Source organism: Populus trichocarpa, chromosome 19, assembly GCF_000002775.5.
Source record: "Populus trichocarpa isolate Nisqually-1 chromosome 19, P.trichocarpa_v4.1, whole genome shotgun sequence".
In the NCBI taxonomy this organism is placed as follows: Eukaryota; Viridiplantae; Streptophyta; class Magnoliopsida; order Malpighiales; family Salicaceae; genus Populus; species Populus trichocarpa.
The window spans coordinates 12,493,074-12,514,714 of NC_037303.2; the positions used below are offsets into that span (position 1 = coordinate 12,493,074).

Genomic DNA, 21,641 nt, shown 5'->3' on the forward strand with positions numbered 1-21,641 from the left:
TATATATATATATATCATTAAAATTATGGGCTTAAACAAATAGTTTTTGTTGAGTAGATGAACACCAAACATCTTCATTTTCATAAATAATAATAATAATAATAATAATAATAATAATAATAATAATAATAATAATAATAATAATAATAATCTCATTACAATATACTTTAACAATTAAGAGTTTTCAGCACGTACATTAACACATTCTTAATCCAAAAAATCTAAATCGGTATTAATTAATTATGGTTTTATTATTGTATTAGAATCCCTTATTTTCCAAGCACTAATGTGAAATCCTAACTCATTTTGGTACAAAGATCTTATTATATCTCTTTATATTTCTTTTTCTAGTAAGATGTGTAGATAGGTTGATTGCGTCTTTAATTTCCATCACACATATTCAGAGAAGTCTCTAGCTCCTTAATTCACTTACACCGAATTAAAAAATTGAGATAAAATGGCTAATAAAATGTAAATACATCACTTATTTGTTGAAGGTATTTTTACCAAAAAAAATTAAAAACCTATCCTATGGATAGTCTTGTAGAAGTATTTGTAGATTAATTGGACAATGCTTAGTTTAAAAAGAGGCTTGGATTGCACAAAATAACCGTTTTGACAAAAAAAATCGTAACTTTTTATTTGATTATTAGATTATGCTTAAATTTTACTAAAAGATTTCAAATATTTAGTTTTATAGACATTGTAGCTAGTCGAGGTCTAGAATACCTCTAAATTAGATTTGGAAGCTACTGTTTAGGTCAGTTTTGTCTTTTTTTTTCTTTAAGACTTTTTTTTTCCTTTCTTATTAGGACTCTTAATTTTTTACCTTGTTTAAATTGGTTTTTTAAATTTATTTAAGGACTCATAAACTTCTTAAAAAAAATTATTATTTAAAGAGAAAATATTTAGTAATTGTTATACACTAATTGACCAAAGAGTTATAAAGTTTGGACCAGGAAGAACAAGTTAATTTTTTTTTATTATTAACGTGGGTGTTCGAACCAGCTTGCGCGCACCTCGACTAATCCTACGGGCTCTGAAGTTAACAACAATGTAATCCTCCAGTGACCCTGAGGTTTATGAGACTCAAACTAGTAACTTCTAGAGAGCAAACTCAGGACCTGCCAATTGAGCTACACCCCTCAGGGTTAAGAACAAGTTAATCTTAATTGCAGACCAGACTTGATAAAGTCCAAACTTGCATAAATGATAGGTCACCTCAAACATGTAATAACATGCTAAAGAAGTGGGTTTAAGCAGTTTTGAGCATATGAAAGTAATATGGGTTATGAAAGAAAGGTATAAAGAGACTACATGGTGTAAGATTCTTAAAGCAATGAATGAAATATGGTGAGTAGGTAGTTATCATAAGTTACCTCAATGGAATAAAATGAGTGAGTAGTTACCAGAAGTTATTTTAAATAGAATATGGTGAATAAATAGTTACATAGGCATATAACATATAGGTAAATAGTTTGTAGAGTGATAATTTATAGGTAATAATTATTAGGTTTATAATAATAGGCTTGCAGTTTCAATTATAATCAAGTGAACTTGCAATTTTCATTACTAAATCAGCTCATGTTCTTTTGATAAAAAAATTCTCGCGCATATTTGTAATCAATTGAATAATCATATTCTGAGCTATTAAGTTAATTTTTTGCATTCAAAATATTCAGGTTATTTGATTACTTCACAAGTTTTTAATATACTTTTTGCATACAAAATATCATAAAATTTGTATTAAAGAGATATCGTTATAAGTTTGGAACTACAAGTTTAGAATTATAGGAATAATGTCTGAAGTTGAAATTGTTAACATCAAATTTAATATCTAACTTTCAAATTTAAATTTTTCTTAGTTGAGACATGAAAAAAAAAACTTGAAATAATTATAAAATTTTAAATTAAAATTTTTATACAGTGATTCTATTTGATAAAATTTTATATTACTTATATATATTATATTATTTATATTATTTTCAACAGCATATATATTATATTATAATAATCAAACTCAAATTAATGAAGAAATAATAAAACCGCGAAGGACTTGTCATAACCATTGAAGTACGGACTACCAACTGCTTCATATATAGTTATATAAAACAAATAAAACCATAATTTTATGGGAGAAAAAATTGAACGGAGGATAAACTGCATATATCAATATAAACGGCTATGAAGGCTAAGAATACAAGGAAAATAAACGTGATTTTGATTTACCTTTGGTCTTTTCTTGTTTCCAATGGTTTGAATTAATATTCTTTCCAATTAGAAATTAAATTGGTCGTGCATGTGCTTAATTATCACAAGGCAAGAAATGATAGATTCTTTGATTAAAAATAGATAAATAAAGTTGAATTTGATATTAAAAAAGTTGAAATGATAGCTTCCTAATGATGATGGAGGTCATTTCTTACCAAAAACCCTTTGTCCTCGGAATCATGGCAGCGGCCGATATTCATGTTTTTTTGTGAGATATCGGACGAGTCATTATTTCATGTACACACACATTGATTCACAAGCATTAATTCCTAGCCAGATGACACCCTTTTCCTTCTAAAAACTAACATATATAAGGACGTACGGAAGAGAGGTCCAAATCTAAAATTAAATTTTGAGTGATTAAAGTATTGTTTGGTATGGTTTTTAAGTTGTTTTTCTTTTTAATTTTGATTTATAAAAAACGTTTTTAAAAAATGCTTGATAGAAAATAAATCTTGAGTTTAACCTTGTTATAAAGTAGTTTTGATTTGATGTAAGATTTGACTTATAAATTCTACTCACATTGCTTATTTTTCTTGAAAAACAGTTGTTTTAAATTGTTTTTACTAAACACGCTTTCTTAATATTGTAAAGTTATTTTAAATTTTTTTTTTATAAGTTGTTTTTAAGTTTTGACTTATTAAAAAATTATAATTTTTTATTTTGGTTAGAAATAACTTTTAACTTAAATTAAGATTTTGTTGCAAAATTAAGTCAAGGTTTTTATTTAATATCAATTTAAAGATTCTAAATTTTAACTTATAAATTCTACTCGCAATAAGTATCTTCTTCTAAAAAGTTGTTTTAAGTTATTTTTACCAAATATACTTAAGTTACTTTAACTTATTTTCATCATAAATTATTAAAAACAACTTTTAAACTATGACTCAAAATTAAAAATCATTTTTTATGAGTCACAAAATATAAATTCTATTTTTTCATAAATTAGAGTTATAGTTAAGAAAAGATAGAACAATTGTAATTGGTCCAAGTGGTTCAACGATTATTTTTTTTAAATAAGATCTCGAGTTCGAAACTTGTGAATGGAGTATATTATTAGTTGAAGAGCTTTATCTCTTAATTAACTGAACTGGTTTAATTAGATTAATTAAAATTCAGTAAATTAAAAAATACCAGAATTTTTTTTTTTAAAAAAAATATGGCACCGTTCAGCCATCGTAGGGTATTAATGGTGCCTTCAAATTGAGAATTTGTTGAGTACTTTGGTTAAATGTCCCCGTAAAACTATATCACTTCGAAAAAGACCGTGATCTAATCATTGCCTAACCTCAATGAAAATGCACCAAATTAACTCAAAAACTTCCTCTCGAAGAACAGTGAAGTTTTTAGAATTTTGATGAAAGATGGTGTCGATTTTCAAGTGCAAACACCAAAATATGCCCCACATGCATGGTGGCGTAATCTAAGCCTATCGACCAGCAAAGGTCAGGAAAAAAAAATGTCACTTGTATGCCGTCTGAAACTTCATACACACACACACCCCGATCTCCTCTTAGAGGTTATCCAAATTAACTCAAAAACTTCCTCTCGAAGAACAGTGAAGTTTTTAGAATTTTGATGAAAGATGGTGTCGATTTTCAAGTGCAAACACCAAAATATGCCCCACATGCATGGTGGCGTAATCTAAGCCTATCGACCAGCAAAGGTCAGGAAAAAAAAATGTCACCTTGTATGCCGTCTGAAACTTCATACACACACACACCCCGATCTCCTCTTATAGGTTATCCAAATTGGCGGCAATAATTAAGTTCAGAGATTGAGACACATGATTTTCTTTTTCTTTTGCTATAGTGCAGTTCGGCAGGTAATGACAGACATTTTAGAAGACCTTTATATATATATATATATATATATATAATCGTTGATGGATTTATTAAAAAGTAGTTGTTAGCATTTAATGAATGAATAAACAACTGAAAATATAGAAGGAATAAAGACAAAACACAGATATCTCTATTTCCTTAATTATCTTGAATTAATATTATTAAATTATATGTTAATACAAGTGAAATACTTCTCGTTAGCCTATAATCAAGAAAAAAGAAGAAACAAAGTTATTGAAGAACATTTTAGCAGACCTGTTAAGCTGCGGGCATGACTTTTCTTGACCTCTTGCTTTCTAAAGATGAGATTAAGGGCTGATCCTAGCAGTGGCCAATTTGTTCTGATGGCAATGAAAGCGAGAAACCACATTGATATGCGTTTCTGTTGCAAAATATGATTTAAGAATTTTCTAACAGGAAAACAACGTTACCTCCAGAAACATTAGTATGTTGATTAAAGTGGAGAAAAGAGAACAAAACCTTGAAGATCATATCCTTCCACAATTAGACAAGGTCCGAAAACAACGATTTACATTCACCGACGCATATCTGATAATAATTTGTTATCAGTTTGATGAGAAGAGTAGGAGTAATTAACAGAAAGTGCACCTTCTGTACATGCATGTATGGACTAGGTGTAGAACACCAAGAAATTCATCTACAGCCCTTGACCACCTGCGAATTAGAAGAGATTTGGGGGGGGTTACCAAAGGAAAGTTAAGAAAGCGCCACAGCTAATCCCATTAAAATATAAGGTCTATCCATCTGTCTACCCCAAAGAATGACATCTCCAAATCAGGACAAGACTTGTAAATCTAGGAAGATGAACTATTACATACATTTATAGTCAAAACATCATCTGAATGTTGAATTGATTAGAGACTAGTATTCTACTACCAGAAAGGTAAGAAGTACCAGTAGCTGGTTGCCGCTAATCCTTCAAAGAATGCTAGATGCCCTCCATGCTGTGGTGTAGCCAACACAATGTTTGGATTTGCTCTCTGAAATGGTCAAAAGAGAATTCAAATCTCAGAATAACACGGAAGTGGGTTGTTAAGGACACAAGTTATTTCAGTATCATAGAAGAGGATCCTCCTGCATTCATCCCATTGAATGGCTTCTCCAGTGCAGATTGGATCATCCAGAGCACTAATGCATAGTCGTGGCACCGATACATTCCCCAACATAGTAGTCTGAAAAATATATGATACTTTTGGATGCTTAGAAGACAAGCGAGAGAGAAGGAAGAGATGCAAATGTCAGTTACTAACACCTCAAATTTTCCAGTAAGGCAGGTTGCATAGTTGTAATGATCCCAGAAAGCATTAGGAGAAATATTATACACAAATTTATGATGTAAATGCCATATTAAAGCGAAAACTTCTGCTATTTTCAAATTTATCGGTTTTCAGGTTATGCAGAAGAAATAATTCTTTAGCTGTAGAAAATGAAGAGCAAAGTAAAACATGTTAATAACATGAAAGCTAAACTCTAAGATGCAAAATATGATAATTAGATCAAGAAATCACTATGTCAAATGGCTCTTATGCTGATCTTTCACCAAGGAATATAAGCACAGAAAGCTCTATCTGATACTCTAGTAAGACCACCAAACTAGGCAAGTGGGGCATTTTATACTAATGATATCGACCTCTAGAAAACCATGTGAATTTGGTTGCAATGTTAGATCCATACTATTTGATGATATCTCATTAGTTATCCTCTTTTAGATTTGTTGGCATTTCATGCAATTGTTTTGTGCTGACATTTCAAGTGCTTCCCTGTTCTTACCTCTTCGTCTTTTGTTCTTCACATTTCAGGTATTTATGTAATCTCACCATCCCTTTGACAACTGAGCTCACATGGACTCAAGATTTCATAATACCAAAATAATGTATCAGAATATTCACATTTCAAAAGCACAAGTTTTAGTTAAGCTTTATTGATTTTGATATAGAAACATACATTATTGACATACAGTTATACAATTAGTAGGATGAAACAAAACCAAATTTTAATGCCAAAAGAACACCAAAGATAAAGCTTGATGAATATATCCTTAGCCTTTGAAATCCCACCTGCTAGAACATTGGGCTTGGTCCATAAATAATAACAGGACAAGGAGGAAAGACATCAGAATGAAGGGCAAAAGAATACACAACAGAATAATATTTTATCAATATAGAGCAGTTGAGAACAAGATTAGAAGTGAAATGTTTTTTTTTTTCCTGAAGCTATCATGCTGTACTGCGAATAGAAATAAAAGAAAGAATGTCTTCCTGCTAGCCTTTCAACTATTCCAGTGCAGAATCTGCCCTTGATTGCTACAGGAAACAGGATGGATGTTCTGTGCAGCATAACATTGGTTGAGAAGGAGTGAAATGCTGCTTATGCGAAAAATTAAGGAGAGGTAAAGGTAAAAGGTATCGGAAGCCACATGACAACTGCTTCTTCCAAGTTTGGCATAGCCATTTTCCTTTCGGAATTGGAAACTAAATTACCAGCTGACGACAAGAAACTTCAGCCCTCGTGATATTAGTTCCACTTGAAAAATTAAATCACTTGAATTGTTACTTTATTCAGCAAAAACACTAACCAAAATAGCTCCATGGATTGCAAACCGCTGCAGCCCCTGCAACAGGAGTCCTCTCTCCATCCTCCCCAGGATATTTCGCCTGAAAACAAATAATTAATATCAACACATGAGGACTGAACATCGAGCTGTTCACGGTTCAACAACCAAATTAATTAAAAGCGACGATGAGATGCGATATCCTTGACCCTACAGAATCCAACAGAGTAAAAAGGAAGCTTGTTGCGTATGAAATCAGATAAGCTAATTTTGATTCTTTTACAAAGTAGAAGGCTGCTCTTTGCTTCCAAGCAATCTAAACAGTAACTTAGTCCAGATTACTGGTACATGTCAGTGTATATTATGGCAAGAATATCAACAATATATGGCAACCAAATTGTAACAGAATATCTTGTATTTATTGTATTTATTATAGACTACAAATCAGGGATTAGAGATTGTAAATTAGGGATTATTACATGTATTTAGAGGACCAAATTCTTCCGGGAGAAATCAATCAAACAAGAAGAACATTTTTACATTGAAATCTGATATTTGTGACATGGTATCAGAGCCAACTATTTTCTAGATCTTTGTTCTTCTCTTCAGTCTACAGACTGAATTCGTCAGTATTTGGTAATTTTTTTTGGATTCCTAGGATGTCTGGAGAGGCTTTTCTTACTCGATTCAATGGCAAAAACTATGCCAGTTGGGAGTTTCAGTTTCGTATGTTTGTTAAAGGGAAGGAATTATGGGGGCATCTCGATGGATCTTCACCAGCACCAACCGATCCACAGGAGCTAAGTATATGGACTACCAAGGATGCAAAAATTGTCTCTTGGATACTGGGGTCTGTTGAACCCCATATGATCAACAATCTTCGATCGTTTGGCACAGGGAAGGAGATTTGGGACTACTTCAGACGCATCTATTCCCAGAACAATTCGGCTCAAAAATTTCAAATCGAAATGGGTATTGCCAATTACAAACAAGGTAATCTCTCAATTGAACAATTCTATGCTGGATTTCTAAACCTATGGAGTGAATATACTGGCATAATTTACTCTAAAATACCAAAGGAGAGTTTAGAAGCACTATACCTTGTTTATGCCGAGAGCCAGAGGGACCAGTTCTTGATGAAGCTCCGGCCAGAATTTGAGGCCGTGAGAGCTAGCTTGATCAACCGAAGTCCAGTGCCCACTTTAGATGAATGTTTGGGGGAGCTGTTACGGGAAGAACAACGACTCGCCACTCAACACGAGTTGACTCAGAACACTGTCACAGAGATGAATGTGGCTTACATGGCTCAAGGAAGGGGACGACAGAGGGGTGTGAGTGTGCAGTGTTTTAATTGCAAAGAATTAGGGCACATTGCCAGAAATTGCAGCAAGAAATTCTGTAATTATTGTAAGAAAGAGGGGCATGTAATCAAGGAATGTCGTCTGCGACCACAGAATCGGCAAGGGTTTACTGTACAGTCGAAATTGGGAGCTGCTTCTATGGCTGCTGCAGCCGTGTCCTCACCGTCAACACCAGAATCTTCATCGTCGGTGAGCTCTTCGTCGAGCACTCTCACTCCCGAGATGGTGCAGCAGATGATAATATCTGCCTTCTCTGCACTTGGGATTTCTGGTAAGAAAAATAAACTTAACTTTCCCTTGGATTCGGCACATAATAAACAATGGTTAATGGATTCGACAGCGTCGAATCACATGACCAGCAGTGAAAATGGGTTGTGTAATGTGCAAAAATACATGGGTAATCAGCATATACAGGTAGCAAATGGTGATAATTTGCCGATTTTGTCGATTGGAAATTTGGGGTCTTATTTCAAAAATATTTTTGTGTCACCAAAATTATCCACAAGTTTACTCTCTGTTGGTCAAATGGTAGAAAATGATTGTGAAATTCACTTTAATCGTCATGGTTGTTGTGTGCAGGATCAAGTGTCGGGGAAGGTGATCGCGAAGGGGCCTAAAGTGGGACGTTTATTTCCAATACAATTTTCTATTCCTAGTATTAATTCTTGTGCTTATTCTACTGTCATTAATAATCCTCATTTTTGGCATAAGAAATTGGGACATCCCAATTCTAATGTATTGACTCATCTTATGAAACATGGATATTTGGGGAATAAAAATTCTTTTTCAATAGAATTTTTGGATTGTAGTTCTTGCAAATTGGGTAAAAGCAAAGCATTATCATTTCCTTCACATGCTAGTCGTGCTTCTAAATGTTTTGAAATTATTCATACTGATGTATGGGGCGTAAGCCCTGTTATCTCTCATGCTCAGTATAAATATTTTGTCACGTTTATTGATGATTTCAGTCGTTTCACTTGGATATATTTTCTCCGATCTAAGGCTGATGTATTCTCAACATTTCAGGCTTTCGTTGTATTTGTTGAAAATCAATTTTCTGCTCATATTAAAATACTTCGTTCTGACTCCGGGGGGGAATATGTGTCTAAAGAATTTCAGGAATATCTCAAAAACAAAGGGATTCTCTCTCAAAGATCTTGTCCTTACACTCCTCAACAAAATGGAGTTGCTGAGCGTAAGAATCGTCATCTTTTAGATGTTGTTCGCACCTTATTAATTGATTCTTCGGTACCTACTCGATTTTGGGTAGAAGCTCTGTCAACAGCCGTTCATCTAATTAATCGTTTGCCTTCTCAAGTTCTAAACTTTGCATCTCCATACTCTATTTTATTTGGTGTTATTCCTGAGTATGATTCTCTCCATGTTTTTGGGTGTGTTTGTTTTGTTCACTTACCATTTACTGAACGTAATAAACTTTCAGCCCAAGCTGCTCGTTGTGCTTTTCTAGGATACAGTAATTCTCATAAAGGGTTTGTGTGTTATGATGCAAATGCTCATAAAATTCGTATCTCTCGAAATGTGATTTTCTTTGAAAATCAGAATTTTTTCCCTTCTTGTCCCTCTACAGAATCCACTCCTATCCAGCTTCCCACATTTGATGATGATAGTCCATCTTATATCTTTGAACGTTTTAAGCCAGGAATTGTATATCAGAGACGTCATCCACCATCCACTTTGCCCCTTCCGGACACGGAACCGACATCTGATCATTCCCCTCAACTAAGACGATCAACTCGAGTTTCACGTGCCCCAAACAGGTATGGATACTCAGCAACTACTATTGATAGTACTTTTGTGCCTAAGACTTATGCTCAGGCTTCTACCCAAGACTGTAGGCAACAGGCCATGAAAGAGGAACTTTAGGCCCTTCAGGATAATCACACATGGGATATTGTTTCTTGTCCTACCGGAATTAAACCTATTGGCTGCAAATGGGTATACACTATTAAATTCCAACCTGATGGATCTGTGGAACGATATAAAGCACGGTTGGTGGCTCTTGGAAATTGTCAGGCATATGGTATTAATTATGAGGAGACATTTGCACCTGTGGCTAAAATGACTACCATACGAACCATTATGGCAATTGCTGCTTCCAAGAGATGGCCACTTCGTCAAATGGATGTAAAAAATGCATTTTTACATGGAGACCTGAAAGAGAATATTTATATGACTCCTCCTCCTGGTATGTTTACTCACTCATCTGATAAAGTCTGCTGGTTGAAACGGTCTCTGTATGGTCTAAAACAGGCACCACGAGCATGGTTTGAAAAATTTTGCACTACTCTTCTGAAACTTAAATTTATTCAGAGCCAATATGATTCCTCTCTGTTTCTTCAGCAAACTACTACTGGTATTGTTGCTCTTCTGGTATATGTGGATGATATTATCATTACAGGATCTGACATTCCACTCATTGAGGATTTACAGCGTTCTCTTAACAGTGAATTTCATATGAAGGATCTGGGACACCTTCATTATTTCCTTGGTCTACAGGTGCACTCTATGCCCAATGGGATTTCTCTACATCAACACAAATACACCCAAGAGATTCTTCTCTTGGGCGGTCTTGAATCAGGGAATAGCGTTCTTACACCTCTTGAGATTAATTTAAAATTTTGTCAGAATGATGGTGACCTGTTACCTGATCCCTCCATATACAGGCAATTGGTGGGCAGTTTGAATTATCTAACCATTACTCGGCCAGATATTTCTTTTGCAGTACAACAAGTCAGTCAGTTTTTACAGGCTCCTCGTCAACCTCATTTAGCTGCTGTCCGAAGAATTCTTTGCTATCTTAAAGGCACATCTGGGAGAGGATTATTTTTTCCTGCTGATAATTCATTACAATTAACAGGTTATAGTGATGCAGATTGGGCAGGGTGCATGGATACACGTCGGTCTGTTACTGGGTGGTGTATGTTTCTTGGAAATGCTTTAATTTCATGGAAAAGCAAAAAGCAAGACCGAATCTCAAAATCTTCCACAGAATCTGAGTATCGCGCTATGTCCTCCGCATGTTCTGAAATTGTGTGGCTCCAGGGTTTGCTACGTGAACTTGGTTTTCCTCAGCACACTCCTACACCTCTTCATGCTGATAACACAAGTGCTATTCAGATTGCTACTAATCCTGTGTTTCATGAACGCACCAAACATATTGAAGTTGATTGTCACTACATTCGTGAAGCTCTTGATCATAATATTCTTACACTACCTCATATTTCCACCGAGCATCAGACAGCCGATGTCTTTACGAAGGCCTTGTCTCGGCCTCGACATCAACTCATGATTGACAAATTGATGCTTCTTGATCGGCCAGCATCAATTTGAGGGGGGATGTCAGTGTATATTATGGCAAGAATATCAACAATATATGGCAACCAAATTGTAACAGAATATCTTGTATTTATTGTATTTATTATAGACTACAAATCAGGGATTAGAGATTGTAAATTAGGGATTATTACATGTATTTAGAGGACCAAATTCTTCCGGGAGAAATCAATCAAACAAGAAGAACATTTTTACATTGAAATCTGATATTTGTGACAGTACAATGGATCTCTTTCCAACTTTTCTTGCATGGAAAAAAATTAACGTACCAAAATGATAAGCAGATTTCACTCCAATGATTGACTTGACAATGAAAACGCAGTTGAACAAATCTAATCAGAACTGAGACTGCAAATATTTGGCAACCAAGTACTAAATTGCTGAACCTGGATGCTATATTCAAGGCCACCAAAGTGGCATTTTTCAGATTCAGATGACCTACAGAATAACAAAATAAGCACAGAAGAGCCATCTTAGCTACAGTGACACAAGATTTGAAAACAACAGAAAGTAACCAGAAGATCCAGATAACTTTGAGTGGACAGTAGAAACCGAGGAACTGCATTTCTTTTTCTTGTTACCATTAATCTTGTCAGTAAATATCCACTTTGATGATTATGATTTGAATTTAGAAACGACCCTATATTGTAGAATTTGTACTCTGATATTCAAGGAATTCAGATTTCTCCAAATATAAACAGTGCCAAAATACTCTGTTTAGTATAAATTCAATCCTTCAAAGGCTCTTGTATCTCATTCCTTGAAGAAATTCTTCTAATTCCCATAGTAGAATACCACTCGAATCAAATCTCTGACACTCTTAACTTAAAGTGAAAGGAAGGATATAGCAGCAAGAATAACCAATGGTAGCCCAAGCAACTGTCAGCAAGCTAAAAAGGAGGCAAGCAGGAATGCATGTACAAGAGACAACACACAAAAATGTTGTCGTGTGATCTGACCATATTTTCCCAGTAGATTGCTTCTTTTTAGACAGAATTTCAACCGTATGCAGTGGTTCTATATTATTGACTTCTTGTTGGCGCTCCAATGTAAAGTACATGTTTAAAATCTAAAGGGATAGAAGCACATAATATATATGTGACCCTTAAGAAGTTCAAGGCTTTTACCAGGAACTTTACATTTTGTCTTGATAGCTTTATTTGACAGAAGATAAATTAAAGATGAACTTCATCTACGAATGTCCAAAAAGGCAATAATTTGGAGACAATAATGCTCATGGTCATAGTTTTAGGCAAATAATCGGCCAATGCAATTGATATGTGAGGCAGAAAAACATCACAGTCGGCAAGTAATTGCTGTCAACACAGAATTCATTTCTGAGAAAACAGCAAGTATAAGATGATTATTTAGCAACTAGTTTCGACAGTCAAGTAAACCAATATTAATCCCACATTATATTTCATCTTTCTCAGCTCTACACAAGTATTCAGCAAAAAAGAGAGAAGAAACTTGCAGTAATTGAAACACCGCCAACTCCTCAGTGGTTGCCAACAACAACATTCCATCCATGTTTAGCCATGTTGAAGGCAAGATTCTTCAGATACTAAAATTCAAAACAAATAAGAGATCCATTATTGTCCTACTTCAGACACGTGAATATTCACACACACACACAAGCATGCAAGAATCATGCATACGAAAATATGCAGCATACATCCATGTCTCTATACTTGAACATAGTCCATCAAGCTTCAACAGCACAAAACTAACATATCAAGTTTCTGATAGGCTGTTAAAGCATTTAGAAGGATAAAGGGGTACTGCTCAATGCTTTAAAGCATTGAGTCCTGGCTCTATCAGCACTGTTTCTGCTTGTCCTGCATGTAACTCTGTTTGAGAGAAGACAAACTTTGAAAACAGAAAGCAAAATAACTAATAAGTGAATGTTAGTGTTGGATGAAGTCCAGTCGTTTGATTCATTTGTGGTGGAGAGACCAGCAACAGCAGCAAGTTTCTGTGCACACTGGAAAGTTTGCTGCAATAAGTTCCCAGAATATTTCAACGTCACCATGAATGAAAAGTCTCTCCATCAGATCTTTTAGGCTTATACTGATTCAGGCATTCAGGTTTGGAGTCTTGGTTTCTTGACATAGTTTTCGAATCATCAGCCAAGATCCTTAAAAGACTAGAAGGGTTTGCCCATCTACTCATCACATTTAGGTACATGAAATGTTTTCCAGGAGTACATAATCATTTTCAAGCCAACCCTGTTTCCACATCAAACAAGTTAATCTACACCGGGGAGTCTGCGAGTCCCTTCACAGGCCTGCGCACACAAGGGCTAATGTACATTAATGGGCACCACTTTCAATCCAAAAGCTTGTGTTATTGGATTGTGGTTTTTATAGATCCATCCTTGTATATAAGCTACTCATGTGTATATATCTCAGCAGACAAATTCCAATTAACAAAACAACATGAAAGTGTGAAATACGATCAACCCAGATCGAGATGATAAGGGCTGCAAGCACTAAGTGGCAGGAATACGAGTACAAAAATTAGACGGGAGAACAGATTTTAAAAGTGGAAAAACAGAAGCATCAATGGATATGAATTCAAAGTGTGCTTGCAAAAACTTTCAAATGCCAGCATTTCGAATCATTCTTCAAGTTCTTATGATGGCAACATCATTTTGCAAAAAGCTGATCAGACAAAAACTAAGCAGTTCAGCTGACAGGCCCCCCTCCCCCAAACCCCAATAAAAAAGAAGAACGAAAGGAAAGAAAAAGGAAAGGAAAGGAAAAAGGTGATAAAATTCATGGTTTCAGTTCCAACAGAACTCAAAGCACGATTACAGGTTATAAATATTATCAACACCACAGTAGACTGAAAAAAATATTGCCTAGATGTTGGATATGGTACAGAGCTTTCCCCTGGATGTGTCAGTCCTATGTTAGCAGTACATGTTTTCGACAAAATAAGTACGCCAAATAAATAATCAAAATAAGTACGCCAAAACAAAACTTTGGAAATGAACTTTTCCCTACGATATTGTTATTAGATAATTAGAGCTGGGAATAGGATTAACCATGACCGTATATTTCACTTAGACAAGCATGTTCGCACAGCCATATGGACATGACTCTCAAATGGCCATTTGTGGCCATTTGATTAAGCTATGACGACAAACACTTGGCCATTTTGGCCTTTGATACATCACCAAAAAAAAAAAAAGGACCCATTATAGACCAGTCACCAGTCTTTAGAAGTTAAAAAGAAAAGGCAAACTGCTATTATTACATTTTTGCAAGTCAATGGAATGCAGCAGTGACAGCCATTTTGTTTGAGGGGATGTCAGGAGGTGGAGATGGAAGCATGGTGAACGCCAATATTCCACTAACTGCGGCTGCAACAGCTCCTACTACAAAAGCTGGTGGATTACCTCCTCCAAAAAGGGCATCCCAAGGTCCACTTGCTACAGACACCAACATCTGCAAAAATATAATTAAACCAGTAATTGAGTTAAATCATCCTTTAGCATCTCTAAATCAACATATTATATCCACTTTCTTTTTTCTTTTCTTTCCTTTCCATCAACATTATATCCGCTTTGTTTTTTCTTCTTTTTCCTTTCCATGATTTGAATAAGATTCTTTTCTTCTCTTCTTCATGTTCTGTATTTTGGTGCACGGAATCGCATAATTGAAGTGTCAGTCTATCATTCTTGGGGTTCACAGAATATCATGAGTCAGAGAAGAACAAAGATGTAACCTTGTTCTGTCTGGACAAAGTTTATGCAACTTTCCAACCTTTCCAATAATTTCATAAGCCAGCATTACACCCATACTTCGAAACCAATATAATGCTTGCCCTTGAGTGCTTTTAGTGGAGAAGTGTTTGTGGGCTGCCCTTGAGTGCTTTTAGTGGAGTGCTTTTAGTGGAGAAGTGTTTGTGGACTGCCCTTGAGTGCTTTTAGTGGAGAAGTGTTTGTGGACTTGTTCAATAATTCAATTGCAGACATTGTAGCCCATACTAACATGTCTAGATGCGGCATTCCATACATTCCAATAAATCATTACATAAAAAGATAGGTCATAGTTGTCAGACTACGATTTCTTTATCTAATTAAAGAAGCATAATACTTGTGGAATACTGTTTCCCTTTTATGTTCAAGTCAACAGATCACTACTGTGGCATTGTCCAGTGCTGAAGGACCTACAAGGCTAGGGCTCAAGATGAATCCAATTTGAATGCACTCCAAGAAACCATCATCAAATAAATTTATGGCATAAACTTGTAGAGGCATTATGCTTGGAAAAACAATCACTAGGGGTGAATTTATAACAGCAGTATGCATTAACAGCATGAAGCACTGACCTGTGGTATAACTATTGACAGATTGAGAACTCCCAGAGAAAGCCCTATAATAAATTTGGAACAAGGGAATTAAGAGTTTAGGAGGGTACTTTACGAATCACCAAAAGTACAGCTTTCATTTTCTTTAAAAAGGGTTGGAATTTAAAAATTTACCTTGGCCAGCACCAGAGGTGTTAGAAAAGATTGATGCCAGAGCAAAAGGGATGCTGTAAGTTATCTGCAAAACATTAGCCATCGTTGGTTAATCATGAAAATCTTCGAGTCTTGTTTTACTAATTAATAACTTAAGATTACTATGATCAAATTAATGTTTTTCAAAGAATTAAAGATATGTTCTTCAAGTTCCATTAAAACAGCAGTTGCAGCTTTTCCAACAACAATCGCAGCAGTAGCTACCACACAATTTTCATTAAATGCACACATTAATATTGGATATATTTCCATTAATTTGACGTTTCACTAAATCCATGCCCCTAATAAAATATTGATAATCTTGGCTTTTCATTAATTAAGTGTTGCTAGGTAACATCATAATCTGCCTGATCCAGCCAAACAAACACATTCAAGAAGAAACTCAGACGAGGGCAGTTAATGTTTGCTGTCCATGCATTGGAGGGCCATTGAAAGGAATCAAAACTCAAAAACTAGCCATTTGTAAACTACGTGGCTCCACGCAGGTACAGGTTCCTAGAGACTTGAAGATTTTACACACTTGCAGTCATAGGGAGTGTTGTCCACTGTCCTCTCGTTTATGTCTATGATAATATGATCAACCTATTTATCTTATCTTATCTTATCTAGTTATACTATAAAACTGTGATTACAGTATTTCAAATTCAAAATGAACATATTATGAAAATATTAAAATTAAAATTAAAAAATATATTAAAACATTAAACACCTTTCATGTAACAATCAGTTTGTTAAAAATTATATGACAAAAAAAATTAAAAAAAAAAATCAAAGTGTAAGTATTATATGGAAATTGAATTAACTAATTTTTAAGTCAAATTTATGTTGAAATTTCAATTCATAATGTCAAGTGTACTCACGAAACAATACTTGAAAAGAAATTAAAGCTAGCCCAACAAGAACTTACAGCTTGAGGTATGCCCATAACGGCAAAAAGGGCTAAAGCACCAGCCTTGATACCAGGCGGCGGCGTCAAGAGGTGGGTTCCTCCATTCACGGTGGTGTACCTTCTGTTGGACTGAGCCAATTTGGTTATCAAAATAGTCATAGCCAAACAAATAGCCAAGACAAAATTCACAATCCCCCACAGCCTCTTAACCCCACCAACCCCACGAGCCAAAGCCTCCACACCAAGCGAAGTAACTCCCAAAACCACCGAGTTAAGCATCAACCCCAATGCACCTGCACGGACCCCACGATCATACATCTTGAGTTGATCAGCATTTCCACTTGAATCACCACCGTAAACCTCTCTCCCCATCCAATCAGTATCAAACAACAGGAAAGGGAACCAAGCAACCCAATTTAGACACGTCACCAAAAGTAGGATCCACATAGGTCTTTGCAAGTTCTTCAAAGCAGCAAATATTTCCCCAAAAAAGGGCATTGGCGCCGACTCTTTGGCTTCTCCAATCGCCTCCTCTTCCTCCTCCTCGTCACCGCCTTCACCGGGACTTCCCTCCGGCGACCAGGGTTTTTCACGTACGTAAGAGAGAGCTAGAATTGTTAACGTTAAAAGCAAGGCAATAGAGATAAAGAAGCAAGATTTGAGGTTTGCACAGTAGACATCACAAGCTTTGGTTCTTGAAAATGGAAAAAGTTTGTATAAGTGAGTGTAAGACCCAGCTGCATAGCCAAGAACATTGCCAACAGCCATAAAGAAAGAGAAGAAAGCATTGGATGTACGTGTCTTCTTCTGATTCGTCCCTGAAAGATCAGCAAGAAATGCCCTACATGGACCTTGAAGCATGTTATTAGCAACATCAAGAATCCAAAACCCTACAACAAACACAGCAATGGCTCGTGGTTTAGCTGTTTTGGTTAGGGAATCACCAGAAAGGTGGCCAATGTCAGCGGCATAGCCAATGAGAAACACGGCAATGGTGACGAAAGCAGCCCCCGCCGCGATAAATGGTCGGCGACGGCCAAAACGAGATGTGCAGCGGTCACTGTGGTAGCCAACTACTGGCTGGACTAACATACCAGAAATCGGCCCACAGAGCCAAATGAAAGCTGCCCATGTGTGAGGAATGCCTAAAAGTTGCACATATGGGGTTAACAAAGAGAGCTGTAGTGCCCAACCAAATTGAACCCCAGCTGCTATTGATGCAACCATTATGATCTTTTTTAACGGGCCAGGTTTTACTGAGGAGGGCAGTTGTTGTTGTTGTTGAAGATTGACAGAGGAGGAAGGGGGTTTGTCTTCTTTTCTAACTCCACTCTCCATACTGCTAGCTCACTCACTCTCAAATATTTCTTGGTTTTACAGCAAGGGGTTTTTGAGATTGTGTTTTGAAGATGAAAAGGGAAGCGGGTTTGCATGGGAATTTATAATGGGAGAAAGTGAGGGGTAGAGGGGGAGGAAGGGGTGATTTCTTGAGTGTCTGTGGCAACTTGCACGAAGAGTTTGAGTGGGTAAATAAAAATTAATACGGTCTTATCCGTTTAAGATCGTGTCTTCTTCAGTCTCAGTTCTGTATGTGACTGTACAGTGCAGATTCTTTGGTGCCAAGTGTGTTCCTGCCATTAAATTCTCTTTACCTTATTAGGGTTTAGTCATTGCTAATTTTCTGTTTCTGTCATTTGCTCATTAATTCACATTTTCTTCCATAGACTTTCAGTCATTTATTGACATCACTGTCTTTTTTCGCAAGGATATTATATGGAAGAACATGCATGAGGAATCCTATTTTTGGAGACACGTGTACAGCAGCAATATATTAAGCTTTTGCCGATAAACAGATTACAAATGCATTTGCATCAGATCTCTCCCGCTCTCTCTATATATATATATTGCCATTTCTAAATTCTAATTTTCAAGCTACGTCTGTTCTTTATTCAAGAGATTTTGCTTCTGGGGTTGCTAATTCCTATTTATTAACATTTCTAACAAATCTTGATCTTATTTGGTAAGTTGTAATTACTTTTGTAATCGGGTATTTGGGGTAATAATTAGACTGTATTCCCATCATAGGTCATTATATTATTAATTTATGAATATTAATTAGAGATAAATATATGGAATTATATCTAAAACCTTGTTTATAAATTAATTTTTTGAGTTAATTAAAAAAAAATTAGCACAGTACTATGTATGTCGACTGTCTTGTTCACCAAATAGTTAGGTGCAATTTTAATACTAAGTATAATAATTAAGAAAAAAACATATTTCAGCATCTTGATTATGTTTAGCTTTCAAAGTTTGGTAAAATGGACAGCATCACAGATCTAAAAAAACCCTATTAGCTTCAACTTTCATGTATATCCATAAGAAGAGTTGGTATAATTCAAAATCATATCACGATTTAGGTAATATATCTGCTTCATTCAATTCATTAATCTCCGATTAATATTTTTTGTTGTTTAAAATTAAGTAATTTTAATAAATAGAAATGGTGAGATTCGAACTCGTGATCGCTTGGTCATTCAAACTCTAATATTATATTAAAGAACTATTTTAATTTAAAAATTTAAACACAACATATGATCATGTAATATTTTTTTATTGTTTTCTATATAATTTTATAATAATCACACGCATTCTTTTTCATATAGTATACCTTGAACGTTTTGCCTGTTGCTCGGATTTGAGGTGTTGTTCAACGTTCATGCACTTGTTTTGAATTTGGTTATTTTTACAAATTTCTTCAATTTAATTTCTTCGTATATACATATATTTGGGGTGTAAGATTCAATATCCAGGTCCAAGTGTCGAATGTAGAACATGACTAATCGTAGGTGGAAGTGAAGAATCAAAGCAAGATAGCCTTGCTTCGTCCTGTCTGTTTCTTATACGTCGTTATGTGCATTACAACATTGCAACAAACCAAACATGATCTTGCATTTGAAGCTAACACGTAAAAGAATCACTTTAATTTAAAAATTTAAGTTATTATGTAAGATTATAAAATATAATTTATATAATTTTCTAACCTATCAAGTAAAAAATCTTTTGAATTTAAAATTTATATAAAATGATATCATTTTGTGCTTAATTTTAATAAATAAAAATGGTAAGATTCGAATTCGTGACCGCTTGGTTATCAAAACTCTGATACCATGTTAAATAATCATTTCAACCTGAAAACTTAAATTGTTAGGTGAAATCACATAATATAATTTATATAATTCTCTAATATAAAGAAAAAGGGGAGGTGTCTTAGGCAAATATTGTAATGATAATAATATTTATACAAGTATGATGATCTTGCTAACGATTAAGGGAAATTAATTTGGGATTAAGGAAGTAGACTTGACTAAGCAAAGTCTATATCCAACGAGTGATAGACAGGCTTAAATGGGAAATATATTCTTGCCTGATCTTGATTTGAAGGACGCAAAGTTGTGGATGATAATATGCAAAGTAAACCACAGTACTCTCATGCGTAGTTCTCCAGCTTCCTCCAAGGTAATGTACGAGTGTAACGAATTAATGCAATAATATGAGCATCCAGATGCCTTATCCACAAGGGTTGCTTTATTCCCATTACACTTAAAATTCAATTTCCCAAGACGTAAATGAATCAATTAAAGGGTTTTGATCCATTATTTAAGCTCATTCAACACCAAAATTAACGAATATGGAAACACTGATGGATGTAAATGGATGAATATCTCTCTTGTCCATGGAGTTGGGCAGGTAGAGGATTAAGAAGAATCATCGAGTGTGTGTGTGCGTGCATGGATGGTAGCACGCATGGATGACGATGCTGATGAGATCTAGCATGGTGAAATTGTTTGAGATTATCCAGTTTGTTTGAGAGTTTCGCACCCCGAAGACTGTAATTGCAGCAATTCAAAGTGGAGAGAGAAAGTGGTCAGAAATCTCATTGACTTGGGAGCAAGAAATTCAACGTCCGTTACGGATAAGAGAGAGAGAGAGAGAGAGTCACTTGCTTCTCATTGGTTCTTGACTCGTGCCCACTTTTTGGAAAATGTGTTACTAGTTCTACACACATGCTACATTGTTACCCATTATTATTAATTAATTAATTAACATTAACAACACATTAAAACATTAACAATACATTAAAATTTTAAAGTACTGTAGCAATGAATAACACTTTTGTTTTTATTTTCTTTTTTATTTTTTTTATTTTTTCCTTAAATATTAGATTTTTTTTATTCGTTTATCTTGATACATATCGCGGGTTTGACGGGTTAACCCGGTCAGCTAGGGTTTTTTTCTTTATTTAACTTTTTTTTCTAATGTTATCCTTTAATATTGGGTTAGTTAGAAATTATGCTTCATAATTGTTCTATTTGTTTTCTATCAGGTTAATTTAGTTTTTCCAAAATAGTACTTAACGAGTTAACCCGAGTTAACTCGAGTTACTTTTTGTGTTTTTTTTTAATTAATTTTTTTTTCTAATTTTATCATTCACTATTGGGTCGGTTGGTAATTGAGTTTCATAATCTGTTTTGATTTTTTTTATGGGGATATCTTGGTCTCATGATCTAAATCGCGGGTTTTGGTATTTTAACCATGGTTAAATCAGATTATTTAAAAAAAAAAATTTAAAAAGTTATATCGGTCTCATATCCTTGAATATTGGATTTGTTTTTTATTGGATTGTTCTCATCTCATAACCCGGGTTGCGGGTTTGGTAAGTTAATCCAATTGACTCAGTTTTTTTAATTGATTGTTTTTCAAATTTTATCATTTAAAATTATGTTTAATTGAGAATTAGACTTCAAGATTTATTTCGA

At 34.9% G+C, this 21,641-nt stretch overlaps 1 protein-coding gene across 1 annotated transcript; it reads right to left on the reverse strand.

Annotated features, from left to right (window-relative positions):
* Positions 1-14,387: 14,387 nt before the first annotated feature.
* LOC7467435 (sucrose transport protein SUC8) lies at positions 14,388-18,365 on the reverse strand. The gene is made up of 4 exons (XM_002325967.4): positions 16,840-18,365; positions 15,894-15,957; positions 15,741-15,784; positions 14,388-14,854 (listed from the first exon to the last, which is right to left on the reverse strand). Exons 1-4 carry the CDS (start codon positions 18,157-18,159, stop codon positions 14,675-14,677), a joined length of 1,608 nt encoding a protein of 535 aa, XP_002326003.2. The 5' UTR covers positions 18,160-18,365; the 3' UTR covers positions 14,388-14,674.
* Between the last annotated feature and the right edge of the window lie 3,276 nt (positions 18,366-21,641).